The following is a 19,900-nucleotide window of genomic DNA, read 5'->3' on the forward strand; positions in this document are numbered from 1 at the left end:
GGGCTGGTGGCAGAGGATGTTTTTCTACTGTTTTTCACGTTTCTCGAATGCACTTATGCATTTAACTCTATAATGACTAATTAAATATCATATAAAAGCAATCAGTTGCTGGGCTCTTTAATCCCACTCCTACCCAGTCCTTGGGCTCTCCCCACCACTATCCCATGGCTCCCGCCCATCGTGCTGCCACCAGAGTCCCTGGACTCCCCAACCCTGCTCCCAGCACAGTTCTAGGGCCAATGGCGGCTGGTGAATTTTTTAAGTGGTGTGGCATAAATATTTCCCCTAGATATGCCATAGTGACAGAGCACAGCAAGGGAGCCCAAACCAATTTTCTTTACATAATGGGTTACAATGTTGCATTTTAAAGCATATCTGTAAAGAAAATTGGGTAAAAAGCCAAACAGTATGCAATTGGTGCTGTGAGGTCCAGGGGTCGGCCATGATATTTTTTACTGGACATCTCATAGATGTCCAGTTTAAAAAAAAACATCCCTGGGCTCTACAGCGCCTCAGGAGAGCTGATTTTGACATGTGGGTAGGGAGATTGGCAGTTTTTAAAATGTCTTTGTTGTACAACCCTCCCCTCGCCTCCACTTGCCAAAATCAGCTCCACGACCAACACACGCACATTCACACAGCAAGCACTTTGTCATTCACACGAGCATCCATCATCATACACTCACTCTTAACACAAGCATACATGCATCCATACACATATTTAAATAAAAAATAAATGAACATAAACTTACCTTCTGCCCCGGTCCGGATGTTTCCTCCCCAGCGCTCTAGCTCCTGCATCATGAACGGGAATTGGGAAGCACTAGCTTGCGTGTGGGTGCTGGAATGCCCCACTCCAGGCTGCTCTGTCCGTATGTGCGAGGTGGCGCAGGAGCTCACCCTTGCACATACAGACATGCGGTTCCCCAGCAGCATTTCCAATGAGCTATGCAAGGTTTGCGAAACAAAACACCCCCCACCTTGCATGGCTCAGTGAGCATGTGCGGATGGGGAATGGAACTGTCAAAAGGAAACAGTGTTTCCCTTTGACAGTTCAGCCAGCCCAGCAGCACTCCCTCAGCTGGAAAAAGCAGCAGAGGGAGTGCTCATTGTTTCACTGGGTTGGCTCCTCCATAATGGGTGAGGGAGCCAATGGGTCAACACCCCCTCGCCCATTATGGATGAGCCGCAAGGCTCGGACTGGCTATAGGACAATAACCAAACCAAAAATGCAAAGTGCTACTGTGGGCCTGTTTTTTTGTCTAAATGGGCCACTTTTTTTGGCCAATGTGGGCCAGTTTGAGGAGTTTCTACACTATGCAGCTAGTTTTTAGCATTATTGCTGAATAAATATTCCTTAAATAACCAGTGCCTGGGATGGTTTTATGCTCTGTCCGACCCTGTGAGCCGCGCCAGCCCATTTCCTCCATTTGGCCATATCGTCCTCCTTCCTGCCCTCACCCAACCAAATCCCTGAGTTTCTCAGGGGCAAAACAGCGATTGAGAATCTGGCCCGGTGCGGGGAAGCTGGGGCTGTCTAGTTCAAATCCACACTCGCGCCACGGGTATCTCTATTGCTGGTCAGCTGTGGGGGAAAGAGTCTGTCCATATTTGGACTGCTCTTGCCAGTTTTAATGGTGCAGATCCTTACAGTTGGTAGGCTGGTGTTGTCCATGGCTCGAATTTGGAATAAGAAGTCCTGCAGCCATTCTGCAGGTTGTTTGGAGCCAAGACCCTCTTCAAAGAGTTGCAGCCCGCTGAAGACCTGAAAATGACTGTTGAAGATATCAAGCATTGCCCCCTGCAAAGTCCTGTTGAAGCTCTGCATTTCCAGGACGTTCTCTTGAAGACGCTTGTCAGGGATTCAACCCTTGCACTGGGGGGGGGGGAGGGGGGGGAGAGAATCTAACAGTTCTGTGGATTTTTTCGAATATTGAAGGCTGCACCAAAAAAAGACGGATTCATTTTCAGCCGATTTTGGGCTGCCTTTAATATCCAAAACACTTGAATGCCTCTCCCTCTGCCCTTTGAAATGGGGGTTTCACCCCAGCATCCCCCTTCAACCTCTCCCCAACCCTGCCTTATACTCATATACACCTTTTCCCCAGCAGCCACTTCCATACCAAAACACTCAGACACATTCCTTCCCGCCAGTCCCCTCCCCACCACAAGCAATGTCCCCTTTCATAGATGCGTGCAAACACACACTTATAACCTGTCTTTCCCCTGGCCATCTTGGTCCGCCTGTCAGCCCCTGAGCGCACTCCTGTGCAGCAGGGGCGTAACAGTCCGATTTAGAAAGACCGCCCTGAACATTCTCAACATGGTCTTTCTAAATAGTTTTATGTTTTTTTTTATTAAAAAAGGTCTTTTGACCTAGAATTGATCCAACAGCCCAGACTCCTGCTGAAAGACCCTGCCCCACAAAGCCAGAGCCATCTTGTGGGTTGGCCAGCTTTTTCCCGGGCATCTTCTGTGCATTGGTTCTTGTTTTGAGCTTTGGCTTGCAGCTTTAAAGGTCGCCAGCTTGTGGTCCACCTGCTGATGTTCTCTAACAAGAAAGAGCTGTCTCTTTGTTCTCCCCAATTGAGTTGCCTGCCACAGACTAATCACTGTGTTCTTAGCTTCTGCCTGCTTCCATTGCATCCTGGAGAGAGTTGTCTTGGTGTCATGGGACCTGTGGTGGTCTGCATCCTGGTGTTGCCCGAGTCGTCCTGCTGCAAAGCATGAAAGCGCTGCATAGCTGGACTGAATCCCAGAAACAAACACTGCACCCACGACCCCCTGCAATGGAACAAACTAAGCGAGCAAGCCCAACACATCTGGGAACTCTGAGTGGTTATTAGTGGAATTGGACTAAGGGGGAAAGTTGTAAACCTGTTAACACTGTTGTTAGATTGTATGAGTACAAAATCCTCACCTTACTTCTCCCTTGCTTGGTTGTGATTGATGGAATTCTGGAAAGGATACCCTCCGCTCTCCCCCGTGCTGGTCCTACAATGGTGGGATTGAGAGATGACCCATTATCCTTGAAGTTGCCTTTGCTTTTTAAGCAATGGAACATATTCATGCCTCCCTTCCCCTTTCCTCTATTCTTGTGGGTCTCCTGCCAACATGGGGACTGTATCGGAACCTTTGGCAGCGAAAAATATGCCAGGTTCGGAAATTCCATATAAAGGCATCCACTTGTCCAAGAAATCTGCTGCTTTTGTAGGCTATTGATGCCTTTGCGTGTGTGGCTCAGAAAGTGGGTGGGACTGTGTGGTCCCACTAAACATCTGTGGTGCCTGAATGTCTGGGTTTTGGACATAATGAAACCAACAGTGGTCCGTGATTGTACCACTGCTGGCTGTTAGAATGGTGCATATCCTTACCATTGGTGGGGTTGGACTTGCATCCAGCCAGGCTTTTGGATAAGGGAACGCCTGCAGGCATTTCTTCAGATCAGCGTTGGAGCCAAGAATCCTGTGTAGAGGAACAGTCCGAAGAAAACTCCTGAAGAGGCCTGGCATCCCTTCTTGCGTCTGGCCCGGTGAAGCTGTTAGGCAGAATCCTGTGCAGTTCCATTGGGGAACACTGCAAAAAGATTAAGACTACAGGAGTAAGCAGTAAACCCAATTGGTCGCAGTCTGCACCACCCAGATTTACCTGGTAGCTGTGGCTGAGCAGTCAAGACTTCTCGAGAAGAGTAATATATATATATATATGAGTATACACAATAGGGACAAAAACACAGTAGAGCAAACAAACACTGACCAGAGCATTGTATGAAAAGTATATAATTATTTAAAACACACTTTAGGCAATATACTAGCACACTAAATTAAAAGCAAGTTAAAACACAGTCAGGTAAAGTATACACACCTCCCTTGATAACTACTAGACAAGTCAGAGTTAAAACACCACAATTTGTTAAAACAGATGTGAGCGCGTAACCTAGATGGTACTCCAATAGTTAAAGGGAGAGAAAAAGCCAGAGCATAGAAATAAAACAGGTCCCAACATTTTTAGGAGTTCTCAGCAAGAGAAGAAAGGCAGTATATACTGTAGAGCCAAAGTTCATAGGCCAGGCCCACTTTAAATGGAGCCAAGTGAAATGTGCCCAGGATCACACGGTTTAAAATGCACTAAAAGTCTTTGCAGAATGTTCAAAAGAGGTTGGGGCGATTCAAGAAGGTAAAGTTAGAAGGTCTGGGGCTAACCCAGTTGGAAAGCCAAGGATTTAAGTGTCACCTTGGGCAAACCGAAAAAGGGAGGCCAGGCAGGACACAGTACCTTAAAGAGGGAGGAAGCTCCAGCGGTGGCAGTTGTTCCTGGCAGTGGTTGCAGTTTGTTGTTTCGACCAGGGGAAGAGAGGATCACGTCGAGGAGGAAACGTGGAGTCGTTGCACTGCACAGGGATGAAACCAGCCGCGGAGTTCGTCGATAAAAGGTGCGTTCCTTTTATTCGCGGTCAAAGTAGTGAAGCTTGGCTATCCGGCCGCCTTGGTGCTTGGCACAGGCGATTCGACCAAGAGACGTCTTTGGAAGGTGAAAAGGGCGAACTGGTTGGTCCCACCAGCTCAGAGGAAGAAGACTCGTCCAGCAGAAGATCTTCTCTTGTCATTGAGAAAGTGGTGAGTTCGTTGCAGCAGGTCTCCACCGGTGGTGTCGTCGTTGCAGATGGCTCAGCTTCTTCCCTCTTCAGATTCTTAGGTCCTGTGGCGACTTCTGAAGTTCCAGTCCCAAAGGTCCTGCTTTTATGCAGAAAAACCCCCATTCAACAGCCTAGCTGTCACTCAAACATGCTAAGTGGTGAGCCGGGCGGCTCACCACTGGCCCAATCAGAACAGAGTGTGACTTGAGTTGCTAAGGCAACGAGGTCCAGAGTGTCAATTCCCCTCCCCACCCATCCTGTGGAACCCAGACAGAGTGGCACCATTTGGAGGGCTTCTGTGGAGAAGCCCGCCAAAAAGTGGAACAAAGGGCTCGACCTTGGTCAAAGTTACAGAGACGGACACAAACGCCTTTTTAGGAAAGAGTTCTGGCAAAAAGACCCAACCGTTGATTTAATATTAAATAAATAAACCAGCGGTATCTTTAACATTGCACCAAAAAGTGGTGCGTTTAAAATCAATGGGAAAATCCCATAGAGAATATTCTTGCGGAATATTTCGCTGGGTAACCACTGCCACCAGCCAGAAACTCGACAGGGGGGGGCTGGACAGTGCCCCCTTGAAAACAGACCCAGGGGCAATATAATGACCCCCTTCCAGTACTTCCACAATATGATGGTTTGTACCGGTTCTGTTCACAATTTAAGACTAGTAAAGTCAATGGTGACTTTACATGCCCTGGGAGACGGTAGTCAGTCCCAGGTTATGGAGTCTATGTTTGGGGGTCACTATGACACCCCTGTGTTACTGCACTGAGGGTGCTGTGTAACACATACACAAACACAGATGATACCCTATGGCGTAAAAGGCCCCATAGCCCAAGATCACACAGTCAGAGAGATACCTCAAATCATGCCTAAGAGTGGGAGAAAAAGAGTCTCACTCTTAGCGGAGAAAAAAACAAACCCCAAAAATCCAGCAAAGCTGCTGGGGGACTCACTAGGTTTGGGAAATTAGCCTTATAAGAGAATTCTCCCTAACGGAAGCCCTGTTGGACTACCTGATCTGCGAAGTCCCTGTGCAGTGCTTTAACCCTTGAGACCAACCAGTCTTGACATTATTTTGATGATCCAGTTGTCCTGAGCCTTCGAAAATGTCCCTGGACCACCCAGTGAACTGATCAGCTCTCAACTGAGCTACCTCGCTAAAACCGTTGCAGTTCCGCGTTTGCACATGGAGCTTCGGTGGTCACCAGCTTGTGCTGCAAGTCACCTTCCTGCCGTATTTTAGCCTCCAGGCTTCAAGGAATCCTACTATGGAAGGTATTCTTCAACTGCGACTGTTGAGTTTTCGGTGGCTGTCGCTGGAACTCGCCTTCCCCTGTTCTGTGAAGTGTCCCGAAGAAGTCTGCATTGGTGCTTTCTGCATTTCTCGATCACCATGGGTTGCACTCTGCTCCAGGGCACAACTGGAAGAATCTTTGCACCCGCAGCTCCAGGGCACCTCTTACCGGAAGCAACAGCATGTAACCTGAAAGGTAAGAACACAATTTTACTTACCAGTAACTTTGTTGCATCTCTTCTCTTGAGCATTCCATCAAAACACATACTTTACCTGCCTCAAGATGCATTCTGGGGAGAAGCATTGTGACATTTTGGGCACAAGGCCCCTCTCTTCATAGGGATTGGACTTCTGAAGCTAGCACATATTTCTTTTGACTTTGTTCCAAGTTACTGCATCACTTACTGACCTTATTTTATTAAGTCATTGAATGCATTTTAGACCCTATGGTGACCATATATATGTTTCTGCTGTTTGTTAATCTGCTTAGAATCACATGCTGTGCATAGTCCGACATCAGTGGTCACTGCGGAGTATTGCATTTTGTTTTTCGTAGTCGAAAAGGGGACTTCGACAAGGCGTGTCTGTAACACTATCCCTATAGTGACGTGCAGTGTGCCCACAATCCCTCACGCGTCGAGGTCCCTCAGATTGTTTTTTTCCGCCCAGATATTGGTTGTCTATACGCGGAGCTCCTTGAGAGACATTGCAAAAAACTTTATTCGACCTTTGGTTGCCCTTAACTTCTATTATTACTTACATCCCTCCTTTGGTGTCGTAGCTGCAAAGCTGTTCACCGTCGATCAAGATCTCTGACGACGGTGCCTTCGACGGAGAATGTTGTTCGGCATTCGCCGAACACGTGGCCTGGCCTCGACAGCCAAATACAGTAGGGAGAGTGGGGTCGTGGGACATTTATTGTTTCTCTTTGAGAATGCCTTTCCCTTTCCCCTCCCTTTCCTTCGGGGTTGTTGTCACATGCAATCTGTTCCTCAGCTATGGAGAGGACACCCTTTAGGTTTTGCCCGCGTTGCAATGGCAAATTTACCTGGAAAGACTAGCATAAACGGTGTAACCGTTGCTTGCCCCTCGACCACTAAGAAGACGGCTGTGCGGCCTGTCAGCTCCTTAAGCCGAAGACTTTGAAAGACCGAAGGGTCAAGAGGTGGGCAGCCTACGCCATGTCTAGGTCTGATTCATCACCCGCCGCCGCAGAAAGTGACGAGGAATGTGACAACCCGATGTCCGTTTCGGAAGTCGTAGACCTCTCTAAGGAGCATTCACGCTCCTCGTCGTCCGTCCCCGGCTCCGACAAGCTCGGCGCACGCCCTGCTTATGGGGATGAACACCCCAGCGACAAGGACGCACACGGAAAGCACTCCCATAAACATACAACCCACGGCTCTTCCTCGTCGAAGACGAAGAGAGCATTAGCGCCAACGGAGACGCAGGTCCTACCGGCTGCCTCCTCAGACCGTAAGAGTCTGAAGCCCCCCTCGCAACCGCGACTAGCGACTGGGCTACCCCCAGATAAGGGCGCTATCACTAAACCGCCAGACGACGCGCACAGGCAGAGAGCGCCCGTCAGCGTAGAGCAAGCGACGCCTGTAACGTCGACGCCGGAGGTACCCTCGACAGACAGTTTAGTTGTGAGCCTGGCGAGGATTGTTTCCACCGATGGCCAGAGACGGACGGCGAAAGAGACGTTGGTTACCGCTCATAAGGCCCGGGAAACGCCGAAAAGGTCAGAAGGAAGGCAGGAACCGCCCGCTCCGTCGAGAGGGACTCCAAGCCTACCAGAAGGCTTTTCAGAAGACGAGGGGAACCTCTCTTCAATGTTATGGGATAGGTCGAAGCATTTTCTAACGGAAGTCCCTCCCTTTTCTCCCCCTGACCGCTCCGGGGTACCTCAAGAAACCCTAGAGAGACTCCAGTTCTGTATGGACAAAATGGAGAGGTTTATGGAGACTCAGAACCTTCCAAAGCCCAAGAGATCGAGAGAGGGACCTCAGGAGGATCCCAGGGCCAAGTACCCCAGGCTGTTTGATCCCCCCAAGAGGAGGTAGATCTATATGACCTTGCTGGAGAGGACCCCCACTTTCAGGATGATGACGAATTCTTAGGCAATGAAGGGGAACAAAACCTAGAGGAGGAAGGTTTTGAAGACAACCCGGATATGGGTGAGGGGGGCTTCAGAGAAGACCCAGAAGAAGGCGCTTCACAGCCCTGGCAGTCCCCATCAGCATTTTCAGACCCTGAAGCCATAAACCTGTCCCCACCCAAAGACTCACCTATTAGGAATACATCTCCTATAGACAATCAACCTACCTTTAATGCACTCCTACGCAAGGCAGCAGCGCATTTCGAGATCGAGACCGGGGAAACTTCTCCTGATATCGACTTTGTAGAAAAGATCATTAAGGAGAAACCCCCTGTCAGCCAAACCATTCCCCTCCCCGCCTCAGTAAAGAGACAAATTATTCCTTCACTATCCACTCCCACGTTGACCCAGAGGGGTCAACCCGAGGATAGAAAAATGATTTAGTCCTTCTCCATCGGACCAGTTACACATCAGGGGCCACTCTGTACCAGGCTCCTTAGTGGTGACAAATACCAGGAAGAGAGCAGGGGTCCCGCTGTCAACTAGCGAGGCACCACCATATAAGGAGGGTAAAAAATGGTATGCCCTAGGAAAGAGGATTACAGCCTCCGCTGCCTTTTCCGCAAGAATTGCCAACAACTCTCTGCTGGCAAGTTACGCAGATGCACAATGGAACAAACTACGTAAGGACATTGAGGAGGTACCGGAACCCCTACGTACTCACCTTCTAGCCACGGTGACTGAAGTGACCTTAGTCAACCAAAGCATCATTAAAAATACCCTGGATGCTGCAGAGACGGCTGGGCGTTCCCTAGTCCAAGGAATCCTACTCAAAACGCAATGTATGGCTACGTAATTCAGGCTTTAAACATGAAACGCAAGCATCTCTTATTAACAAACCTATAGAATATGCAAACCTCTTTGGTAAGGCGGTGGATGAGGCACTAGAGACCGCAAAGAAGGAATTTGACATAATCAAGACACTAGATCAAATTTCAAGGCCTCCCAACAAACGTGGTTATGGCAACAAACGTTTTTTTTCGAGACCAACGCCAGCAGCAGCAATACTCTGCAGGTAACTGGTCCTCTAACCAAGGCACCAGTGGACAATATAACCAAAGAGGACAACGTCGTGGCAAGGGAAGAGGTCGGAGTCCCACCCCTAGAGGTTCCCAAGCCACCAACACCAAATGACTCAAAGATTCGGGTCCACTCCCATGCTTCGCCGGTTGGGGGCAGGTTAACTTTCTTTCTTCCAGCATGGGGGGGTATAACATCGGACCGCTGAGTACTATCAACCATAGCCCGCGGCTACTGTATAGAATTCAACAGTTCCCCTACGTACAGACCCCCAAGGGCATGGCACATGTCGCCAGAACACCTCGCCATCCTTCAAGAAGTGGACCAACTACTAGAAAAAGGAGTTATAGAGGTCGTGCCTCTATCCCAGGTAACGGAAGGCATTTATTCAGTGTACTTCCTTGTACCCAAAAAGGACTTAACCATGCGCCGTGTACTAGATTTGCGCCCAGCGAACACATTTGTCAAACCTCAAAAGTTTCGTATGGTGACGCTACAGGAGGTAATCCCCCTGCTTTCACAGAGAGATTACATGACAACACTAGACATGAAAGATGCATACTTTCATATTTTAATGTTGCCAGCACACAAGAAATACCTCAGGTTCATGATAGAGGGCAAACGCTACCAGTTCAGAGTGCTACCCTTCGGCATAGCATCAGCACCGAGTGTATTCATGAAGGTACTTGCGGCCCACCTGCGCAGGTTGTGTCTATCTCAGTATACCCTTACCTTGACGATTGGCTTATAACAGGGGATTCTTACGAAGCATGCTTCTCAAATACCCAAAAGACTGTAGACCTTTTGTTTCAACTGGGCTTCTCCATCAACGAGAAGAAGTCCAGTTTAGACCCCAGCCAGATCAAACAATTCCTAGGGGCTCTAATTCAAACAAAGGACGGTCTCGTCTTCCCCTCCAACGAGAGGGTCCAAAACATGCTGTTTCAAATCCCTCAATATGTAGCCGGTCGAGAGGTGACGGTACGCAAAGCAATGCGCTTACTAGGAATGATGGCGTCATGTATTTATTTGGTACCTCACGCGCGCCTGCTCATGTGCCCAATGCAAGAGTGGCTCAACAGCCAGTGGTGTCAGGCCAGCGGACAATGGGACGATCTAGTTAGTGGTGGTCTCGCAGGCCTTGGTTCTCTCGCTACGGTGGTGGTCGATGGAAAACCTGGTAATGGGGAAACCATTCGCCACCCCTGCAGTGAAGCCACTCTAACCACAGACGCATCCCTCACAGGAAGGGGGGCTCACCTATCCCATCAGACTGCTCACGGAGTCTGGACTCCGAGTGTAGCATCCAAGCACATAAACTTACTGGAGCTACTAGCTGTGTTCAAGGCACTGAAATCCTTCCAGGCACACCTGCAAGGGAAGACAGTGATGGTCCTCACGGACAGCACCACAGCCATGTACTACCTCAACAAGCAGGGGGCACTCACTCTCCAGGACTGTCCAAGCTGTCCCAGAACATCTGGAAGTGGGCTCTCAAACACAACATGTTCCTACTGTCACAACATGTACCAGGGGAACTCAATCTGCTAGCAGACGAACTCAGCAGAGACTTCCCTCTGCCCTCAGAGTACGAATGGCAGTTACACGAAGACATAGTCTTCAATGTCTTCACACAATGGGTATTCCCAGAAATAGATCTGTTCGCAACTCTGGAGAACTCGCAATGCCAAGATTACGCCTCCAGGTACCCCCAGAACCAATCCAAGGGGAACGGTCTATCGATACCATGGTCAGGGAAATTTGTTTAAACTTTCCCCCCCCCCCCCCCCGACTCCCCTTCTCAACAAGATAGTGCACAAGATGCACCAGGAACAAGTTACCATGATACTGGTGGCCCCTATGTGGGCCAGACAGCCTTGGTTCGCTCACTTGATGGAGATGTCCCTATCTCCTCCAGTGAAACTTCCCTGCCCGTACAACATGCTGTCACAGGACAAGGGCAGGACACTACATCCATGCCCTCAGACCATGTACTTAGCAGCCTGGCTCCTGAGGTCATAGAACTTGGACATTTACAACTCCCGCAGAGATGCATGGACTTTCTCAGGGAGGCTAGAAAGCCTAACACTCGTCACTGTTATTCTACCAAATGGAAAAGATTTGTCATCTGGTGTAGGGGAAGGAGCATCAACCCAGTTGACTGCTCTCCCGCACAAATTGTTCTGTACCTGACTCACCTACTAGACTCAGGCTTGGTGTTTAACTCTATTAAAGTCCATTTAGCTGCACTTTCCACCAGGACACTTTAAGTTGGGAAGTGGTGTATGCGGAAAGTCCCAGTTATTAAAGCCTTCATGGAAGGGGTGAAGAGGATCCACCCTCCTAAAGCTAACCCTGCTCACGGATGGGACCTAAATGTGGTACTAACCAGGCTCATGGGGTCTCCCTTTGAACCCACCATGCACAAAGCAACACTTTAAGACCTCACTCTTAGGACTGCTTTTCTAATAGCCATCACCTCCATTAGGAGAGTAAGTGAACTACAAGCACGCTCTGTACTAGACCCATTTGTTACAGTTCACAAGGATAAGGTGGTTCTACCCACACATCCTAGGTTTGCACCAAAATTTATATCTAAATTGCATGTCAACCAGTCAATAGAACTACCAATGTTCTTTCAAAATCCCTCGAGAATCAGTTCTTTGTCTCGGTGGCAGCAGGAAGAGAATGAGATGCAGTTTCGAAATCCACTATTTCTAGATGGATTGTACAATGTATCACTCTCTGTTACACTCTTGCTAAGAGAGAACTACCCTTCAAGCCAAGAGCACACTCCACTCGAGGCACCGGGGCTTCCATAGCTTTCATTGCAAATGTCCCTCTTGAGTCCATTTGCAAAGCGGCAACCTGGAGTTCTGTTCACACCTTTACAAAACACTACTGTCTAGATGCCCACTCTAGATCTGATTCCCAGGTGGGACAAGCATTATTAAGACACCTTTTCTCTACTGTTCCTTTTCACAAGCCATCTCCAACTCCGGGTACTGCTCGCTAGTCTATGCACAGCATGTGATTCTAAGCAGATTAACAAACATCAGAAGACAATGCATTACTTACCGTAAAAGCATTTCTCGTGGTTGTATTTGCTTAGATTCACATGCGCCCACCCTTCCTCCCCACTCGGATGGAAGGAACATAGACTTTCTTCTATATCTCTCTTTTCTGTACTCACTCACATCTAATAGGCTCCCTCAGGGCAGAAAAAATGCAAACAGGGGGACCTCGACGCGTGAGGGATTGTGGGTACACTGCATGTCACTATAGGGGTAGTGTTACAGACACGCCTTGTCGATGTCCACTTTTCGACTACGAAAAACAAAATGCAATACTCCGCAGTGACCAATGGATGTCGAACTGTGCACAGCATGTGAATCTAAGCAGATACAACCATCAGAAATGCTTTTACCGTAAGTAATGCATTGTCTTATTATTGAGTTTTGTGCGATATCACCCGCCTGTTTCATTTTCTAGTGTGCGTTTTGGGCAGAATAAATATTTTTCTTTTTGTACATGCCTGACTAAATTGAATTATTGTGTGCTTCACTGTGTGGACTCAATGTAGACCCCTAACCCCACTCGCACTCTCTTGAGAATAGCCTACTGCTCTCCATTGCTGCCTTCATTGGGTTTTTCCTCTGTTAACTATAATTATGGTGGCCTCCTAAAATGTGTCATCCGTCCAGATTATTGAAATCCATTTTACCACCCATTAAAAAATGCATGCCATACTCGGAAAACATAACCAGACTGGCTGCAACAATTCAGTCCATTCCAGCCACGTAATAGCTGTAAAGATGGTCATATTTTCTGACCTGCTTCAAAACAAAAGTGGATACCCCACTGTGCAGGGAACAAGATTTATTAAAATCCCTAACAGCTGGGCGATACAGTTGAGACACAGCCCTGCTCTTGGGCTGGCTGAAAAAGTTCACAACTACGCCTTCACTGAAAGAATCTTTTATAGACACAAACCACAGAATTAAAATAAACATATCAATTATAATTTGAGATGGGTTGAACAGTTGACTGGTCACGTCCTAATGGATTAAATACATTGCCCTCCCCTGACTGGGCAAACACCCACACTGCCTATTTGTGACATCACCATGTGCTGATCAGCAGAATAGCTGGAAAAATACAGGTTTAACTAGATTTAATTGCCTGGAAATCGAGCAAGACGATGACAGGCACTGACGGTCAGTTTACACTAAACCAACTCCAGGCCTCGAGGGCTGGAAACCCGACGGGTTTTCAGGATACCCCTCATTAGTATTACAATCATTGTATGCAAATTTGTCCAATGAATATTAATGAGGTCTATCCTGAAAATCCGACATGGATCCGGCCCTTGAGGCCTGGCATTGGACAACCCTGCACTAAACCATTGTATCACTTCATTCTGATTGGCTATCCTTTCCTTACGTATCTTCCCTTATACCAGATGATTTGTGAAAAAAGCAAGCATGTGTTATTTCGTGGCTAGAATAGCATTTTGTTGTAGCCTGTCTAGCAATCTTTACTGAGCATCTCTGATAAAGCAAGCATAATTGTTTTTATGTGGCTTGTCTGGCATTTTGGTGCAGCCACTTTGGACAAGTTTTCTTATTGTGGCATGGCAGAGCTATCTTGGACACGTTTTCTTATATTATCATTACTAGCATTATGCACAAAGCAAACATGATTAGATCAGTATTGATACATGTGGTGCCTATTACAGAGGTTAGCTGGCTGAGAGGGCCATCATCTTCCTAGAAAGGTGTGTTACAGCTCATTTGTATTGCATTCTGTATGTCTGTTTTCGGATTGCAGCTGCATGTTTTCGTTTTAACCTGTTCTGTTTTTTATTAATCTGCAGATCTTCAACCAGGCTTGCTCCTTACTGGTGCGTCTAATACCCATGCTCTCAACATATTCAGATCTTATCCTCTTTTATCTCACGATGTCTTTGGCAACCCACAGAGGCACTGGGAAGTTGCTTACTGTCTTAGCCCATCTCTTCACAGAGCTTGCCCAAAAGGTAAGAACATTTTAAGAAATGTTGACTTGTAAAGGTTTTTAATTTAATTGTGTAGTAGAAAATGAAAGCACCCTGTGACCATTCACACTTTGCTCATAGGCGTTTATTAGGACAGTTTACAGGCACAAGTATCATATGCTGGTATATCTATTTTGTACGAGGAACTGGTCAATGGTTTGGTGCCAGTAAGTGCAGGAAGGAATTTGTGCAATGTCATAATGTTCGCCATCTATACTCAAAACATAGATCTGTCATTGCTTGTGTTTCAAACTTGCCCGAAGGTGAGGCTCAAGGTAATTGGATATAGCAGTATGTATTTTGGGAAAGTAATGTACATTAAAGCATGGTACCTATGAAATTTGGACATAATGGAGAACTTGATTTCTTAGCTGAAGATGATTTCTTGTCCTTTGAGGGATTCAGAAAATGTGATGTATTGCATTTGATCTCTGCATTAAGACGTGCAATTAAAAGATGTTCAATGTTGGTAAAACACTGGTTCAAACCTCTTATCAATAGGAAACGTATAACCTGGAATTAAGTTTTTTTTTTCTTTTTTTTTTTTTGCTGGTGTCATTTCCTTATCAGAAAACCATCAGCCCTCTAAGATGTCTTGATTTTTGCACTGACTCAGCCCCCTCTATTTCTAAGGTCATGCCGGTTTTCACGATCATTTGGAACGTCCAACTATTGTTCTTCTCTCTATCCTCATAATATCAAACATGGTCACCAACAGAATGCTATAGTTGTAAGTCGTACCTGCCAAAGGTATCTGAAGGGTTGGCCCTCTATGAAGGGAATGCCCCAGACTGACAAGCTTCCCATTTTCCCATCGCTCACAGGGTTGTCCTGTGCTTTTCACAAGGCTGCTCTGCCCATGTAGCCTCTCCACACAAGAAAGCCACACGTGCCAAAATCCTTAAATGTAAAGCATCAGCTGTTGATTTGAAGCTGCATGTAATATTTCACTAATCTTTGGTGGTTGATGCAAAGGACTTTCTACAATAACCTTTAAATGCCAGCTGCACAACTGATGCAGATTTTGTAGAAAATAACTGAAGTCTATGCCTTGTACTCCCCTGCCTTCCTCTCATGTTATACTGGGTGCAGAGGTTAATGCTTCCAAGTGTTCTCTACTTAATTACCTTTAGATATTTCTGCTGCCTGCCAGCCGTAAAGTAGTGCCAATTCCACACATGGTTTAGGGGGGAGTTAAGTATGAAAAAGTAAACTATTTGTGATGCAGGGGATGAATTTCATTATCCTTTCCATGAGCGCTTTAGCTGACAGGACTCTGAGCTAAGCGTTCATGGATATGATAAGGAAACTATCAGTCAGGGACACTGTTTTTCAAAATATGCATGAACTGGATTGTCTTGTCAGCATACAAGTGAAAACTATGAACCATTTAACAGATATGTCTGCAAATCCATCGTAAAGTGTGGGTTTCCAGCTAAAGCATCTGAAGAGATTGTTCGAAGTATGCGTTTAGATTCTTTGAGCTATTCAGAGACAACATTGACAGGGCTTGTTTACAATGGGGGTTGTGGCAGCCTTTTATTTTTAAATAACTAACATTTTTGGGTAGGGATTTTGTCTTCCAAAGGAGCTAATGGAAGAGGTAGCTGGAGAAGGGGCAACTGAGTTTCATGACTATGAAGGTGGTGGTATTGGAGAAGGGGAAGGCGTGAAGGATGTCAGCGACAAAATTGAAAATGAAGAACAGGTATGAAGCTTTTGACACTATTTTTGCACTAGTAAATGAAAAAGCTGGTATTGCAATAACAAGAGCATTGGCATTATGGTCAATATGTCTCCCTAAAAGAGAGCAGTGCCATGCCTTTCTGAGCCTAACCTCTTGGTAACACTATCATATATGGTTTTCAGGATCCACCTCCTATAAAACGCATACCTTGCAAGGCTATACACCTTGAACAAGGGGAGTCCACATTTTCGCCTCACACAACTGGACACACCATAGTTTGCACACTGCCATGTACAAACAGCTGATCCTCAATCTCTTATACACGGGGCATGTCCCTGTCCTCTCAGTCCAGTACTGCCCCTTCTCCCTCATCAGCACGGCCACGAACCAGACAGCAAAGCCACTGCATCAAGCCCTATTTCCAGGTCCCAGATATATCAATATATTTGGCCTGCATGTTTGTCTGCTCTGACTCATCCTGACTTTCCAAATGTTAGTATAACTAAGGCGTAATCTTTGAATGGAGAATTATGGTTAAAAGGCTCAGCATCTAAAATACACAACAAGGGAAGCTCAGCACTATATTTGTTAAATTACATTCTTCATAGCTATTTTATGAAAAAGGATTATCCACAATTTACAAGTAAGTAGACTTGGAAAAACATTTAGTAAAATGTTACTTCACAGGGTCATGAAATTGTCCACTAGTCCTATAAAATCCACAGGACCTTTGTTGCTGTCACATGGCTAAGGGCACAAGTACTGACACCTGAATACAGTTAAGTTAGTAGGTGGAGTAGTAATAGCGTGGCAGTAGGAGGACGACTAATTGTGTGGATCTGCAATCCCTCACAGTGCAAGGGAAAACTGGTGGAACTAAGGTCACGGTGAATGTGGCATACATATATATAGAGGCCCTGGGGTAATGTTGGCCACAGGGCACGTATAGGCGTCAAGTGGAGGCCATGCAGCACTGCTCCCCCTGTTGGCGGAAACGTTTCTGAAGATCAGCTCTGCTGGGGATACGATCTAGATGAGGAATTCACGGGAAGAACGTCCATCAGAAAAAATATTAGAGATGCTAGTAATTTGTTCTTCTGCTCCAAGACCAGTCATACTCCATTCATGCAGGCACGCCTAGACTGATGCAGATTTGAACACTAGGCCTTTGTGGTCTCTGTGAAAGAGCCTATGTTGACACAACAGCCATTTTGGTAGTTCCTCATGGCCTAAACAAAGTAAGGCCACAAACCAAATGGCCCAGGGGTAGGGCTTGAAAAATGCAGTAGTACTTAAATGGCCAGCATGCAAGGGCATTTGGCTACTCCCCAACATACATACTTGATGTGTGAAATCACCCAGGGACAGCCCACCAAAAAAGATGTTGCCTTTTCAGAGGGACATCAGTAGAATCACCTCCGATGACAAAAAGAAAGTCTAAAAACCAAAAGCAACAAAAAACATTTTGGAGACCCCAAAAATTGAATTGTGCCCTCACACTGTGCCTATATGATTTTCATATAGCTGGATAATTTGGTCGTGTCTGCTCCAAATGCCATCAAATATCTTTCAGTGCCCCGTTAGTGTAGACCAGTTTCCTGGTTTTCAAATTGTTAAGATCTTTATCTGATGTGCATTTGTGCAGCAGTTTGGTCGAGGAAGAAGGGCAGAAGTCCTCCTTCTCACGAAACCAAGTCCTTGCACACCATTACCTGGTTCACCTGTGGGCTTGAATGTTAAAAGAAAACGAACTCATGGTCAGAAGTCAGTGATCTGACATGATCAGTAATATCTAGGAGAGTCCATTTGATGCTTCTTCAAGAATGGAATGCAGACTTTTGTACTCCCTGTATATCACAAAAGTGGAGGTGGTATCGCAGTCTGCTAACTGTTCCTCTTAAGAACAAAGTGTATTTTAAATAGAAATTGGGCTATCTTGCGGGCTGCTTTGGGTTTTTTGATTACGAAAAGGTGTTCCTAATTGTTACTTCAGTTTTACTTCAGTTGTGAATAAGATATTTAACCGGTAAATAATGATTGGCAACAGTAGGTGGTAGCGTATCATGACCTGGATTCGGCGTGGAGAAAATTGCATGCTGGTCCAGAACTGCCCTAGACACACCTACTGAACAGAATTAGAAGACTTCTATTTCAAGAACAGTTTCAACCTGTTTTTCTGTACTGTCTAGCTTCCTGCATAGTCACTAAAAGCAATGTGGTATTTTCCTTGCTGATATATGCATTAGGCAAAAAAGCAGCATTCTAAGGACTGTACTTGGTGGAAACGGACCACCGCCAATGTTAATAAAACCCAACCTTAACCTTTAACCAGGGATAGTCCAAAGAATGGGCCATTTTATAGCTATTGATACTCTGAGCAAAATCCCTGGGTTGCAGTGGGCCGTTCTAGGGGGAAAAACACATTGGCAGCAGCAAGCCCGAGACTTGTGTTTTCCGAAAGAATAAATTCAGTTGGCCACCATGGAAATGGAAGGCGGTCCTCAGAGCAGAGGCCCTCTTCTTTTTCCATGGCTTGAGCCAGGCAGTGCTGGAAAAAGGAACAGACAGGCAGAAGAGTGCTGCTAGTATCTGTGAGGAGCGGGGGCCCTGTTGTGGAAGATAGAGTAAGGAACGGCAAGTCAGTGGGGCACCCTGTGGGTGGGTGGTGCAAGCATCCCCAGGATGCTATGAATCCAGGGTTTGATTGGTGATTGTTTGGGTTCTTATGTTCTAGATTGGCTTCCACATTCACCCAAGGTACCAATGGCTTTTCAATGTTTATCTTAACTGTTGTGATTGATAACCCTGTGCTGCTATTTTTCAAGGCTGAAACATCTCATTGTGATCATGAATGCTTAAAGTATTGCGCACATCTGAACTGGTCAGTGGATGCGTTCAATACTCTTGAAGAGGCTGCCTCTCAACTTATTTGTAATTTTCTTTAGCTTAAAAACCTTTGTAACCTCACTAATACTCTTCTGTGTCAGTTCTTTGCATCTTCACTGTTATCATGGGCGATATACTCCAATTCATGGTATACTCGATTGGTGGGTGCATTTGACAATCTCCTGAGGCTTCTATTTGAGTCCCAATGTCTCCATCCCTATCTAAGCAAGCTTGCAATACCGTCCAAGAAGTCTGCTATGGTTGAGTTGCTGCACATGCTTCTCCAGAGCTATAGATTCAATTGATTGAATGGCCACACAAAGATAGTGTTTGTGTGGTTTATCTACTTTTTCAGGTAATTTTATGGACACTTACAGAAATGTTTGTTTCCACTCAAACTTGAGCGTTTCTCACTGAGAATACAGCTTGCAGCTGATTTTTGAAGAATTATGCTGCTCCTGATGCTGCGATTGACCCAATGTTAACCTATTGGTCACTTTTAAAGGTGGGAATTTTGTGATCCGTTTCCATCAGATTGCTAGAATTCTGCCAGTGGCTTCAGTGACAGTCCACAGGCAGTGTCCACCTTTAGTGAGCTTGAAGCAAGCATCTGGGGGTCACTTAATGTCGCCAGAACTGGTACTCCAATCCCGAAAAACCAAAAGAGTTGTCCTCTGGTAACCTGAGACTTTTAGAAGATAAAAAGCTGATAAACCTGTCAAACGAAACCAGTCTTTCTAATTGCATATGTGAACGGAGGCGTCTGTTTAACAAAGGCAGTATCCTCTGTCACTAAACGGCTTCACACACGTTTTCCCACTGAAATGTCACGGTTGATGGAAAGTAGGTCTTTAGACTTTTCTAAATGCAACCGGCAAAAAGGTTGGCAGTCTGTAATGTTTGTAGACTGGTGTAAAGGTTTGAGATCTTGAAAACGTTGCTGCTTCAACTCGTGTTTTCTTTGTGCTGTTAAGGTGGAGGACAGTCATAGGAAAGGTGAAGAGAAAGAGAAAGAAAAGCCAGAAGAACAGCCAGACGTAAAGGCAGAAGACAATGCCATTGAGATGTCAGAGGACTTTGAAGGAAAAATGCACGATGGGGATCAAGAGAAACCAGGTACTTTTCTTACTATCGATAATGAGAGATCGTAATTA

At 46.2% G+C, this 19,900-nt stretch overlaps 1 protein-coding gene across 3 annotated transcripts in view; it reads left to right on the forward strand.

The window, feature by feature from the left end:
- Positions 1-19,900, forward strand: part of MDN1 (midasin AAA ATPase 1) — a 2,688,524-nt gene that overhangs the window by 2,376,747 nt on the left and 291,877 nt on the right. For all 3 annotated transcript variants that reach the window (XM_069606482.1, XM_069606484.1, XM_069606483.1), the window contains exons 83-85: positions 13,994-14,155; positions 15,744-15,881; positions 19,721-19,862. In XM_069606482.1, coding sequence (XP_069462583.1) covers positions 13,994-14,155; positions 15,744-15,881; positions 19,721-19,862 — 442 coding nt within the window. The remainder of the gene's footprint in view (positions 1-13,993; positions 14,156-15,743; positions 15,882-19,720; positions 19,863-19,900) is intronic.

This window comes from Ambystoma mexicanum, chromosome 4p (assembly GCF_040938575.1).
Source record: "Ambystoma mexicanum isolate Mex_15411 chromosome 4p, UKY_AmexF1_1, whole genome shotgun sequence".
In the NCBI taxonomy this organism is placed as follows: Eukaryota; Metazoa; Chordata; class Amphibia; order Caudata; family Ambystomatidae; genus Ambystoma; species Ambystoma mexicanum.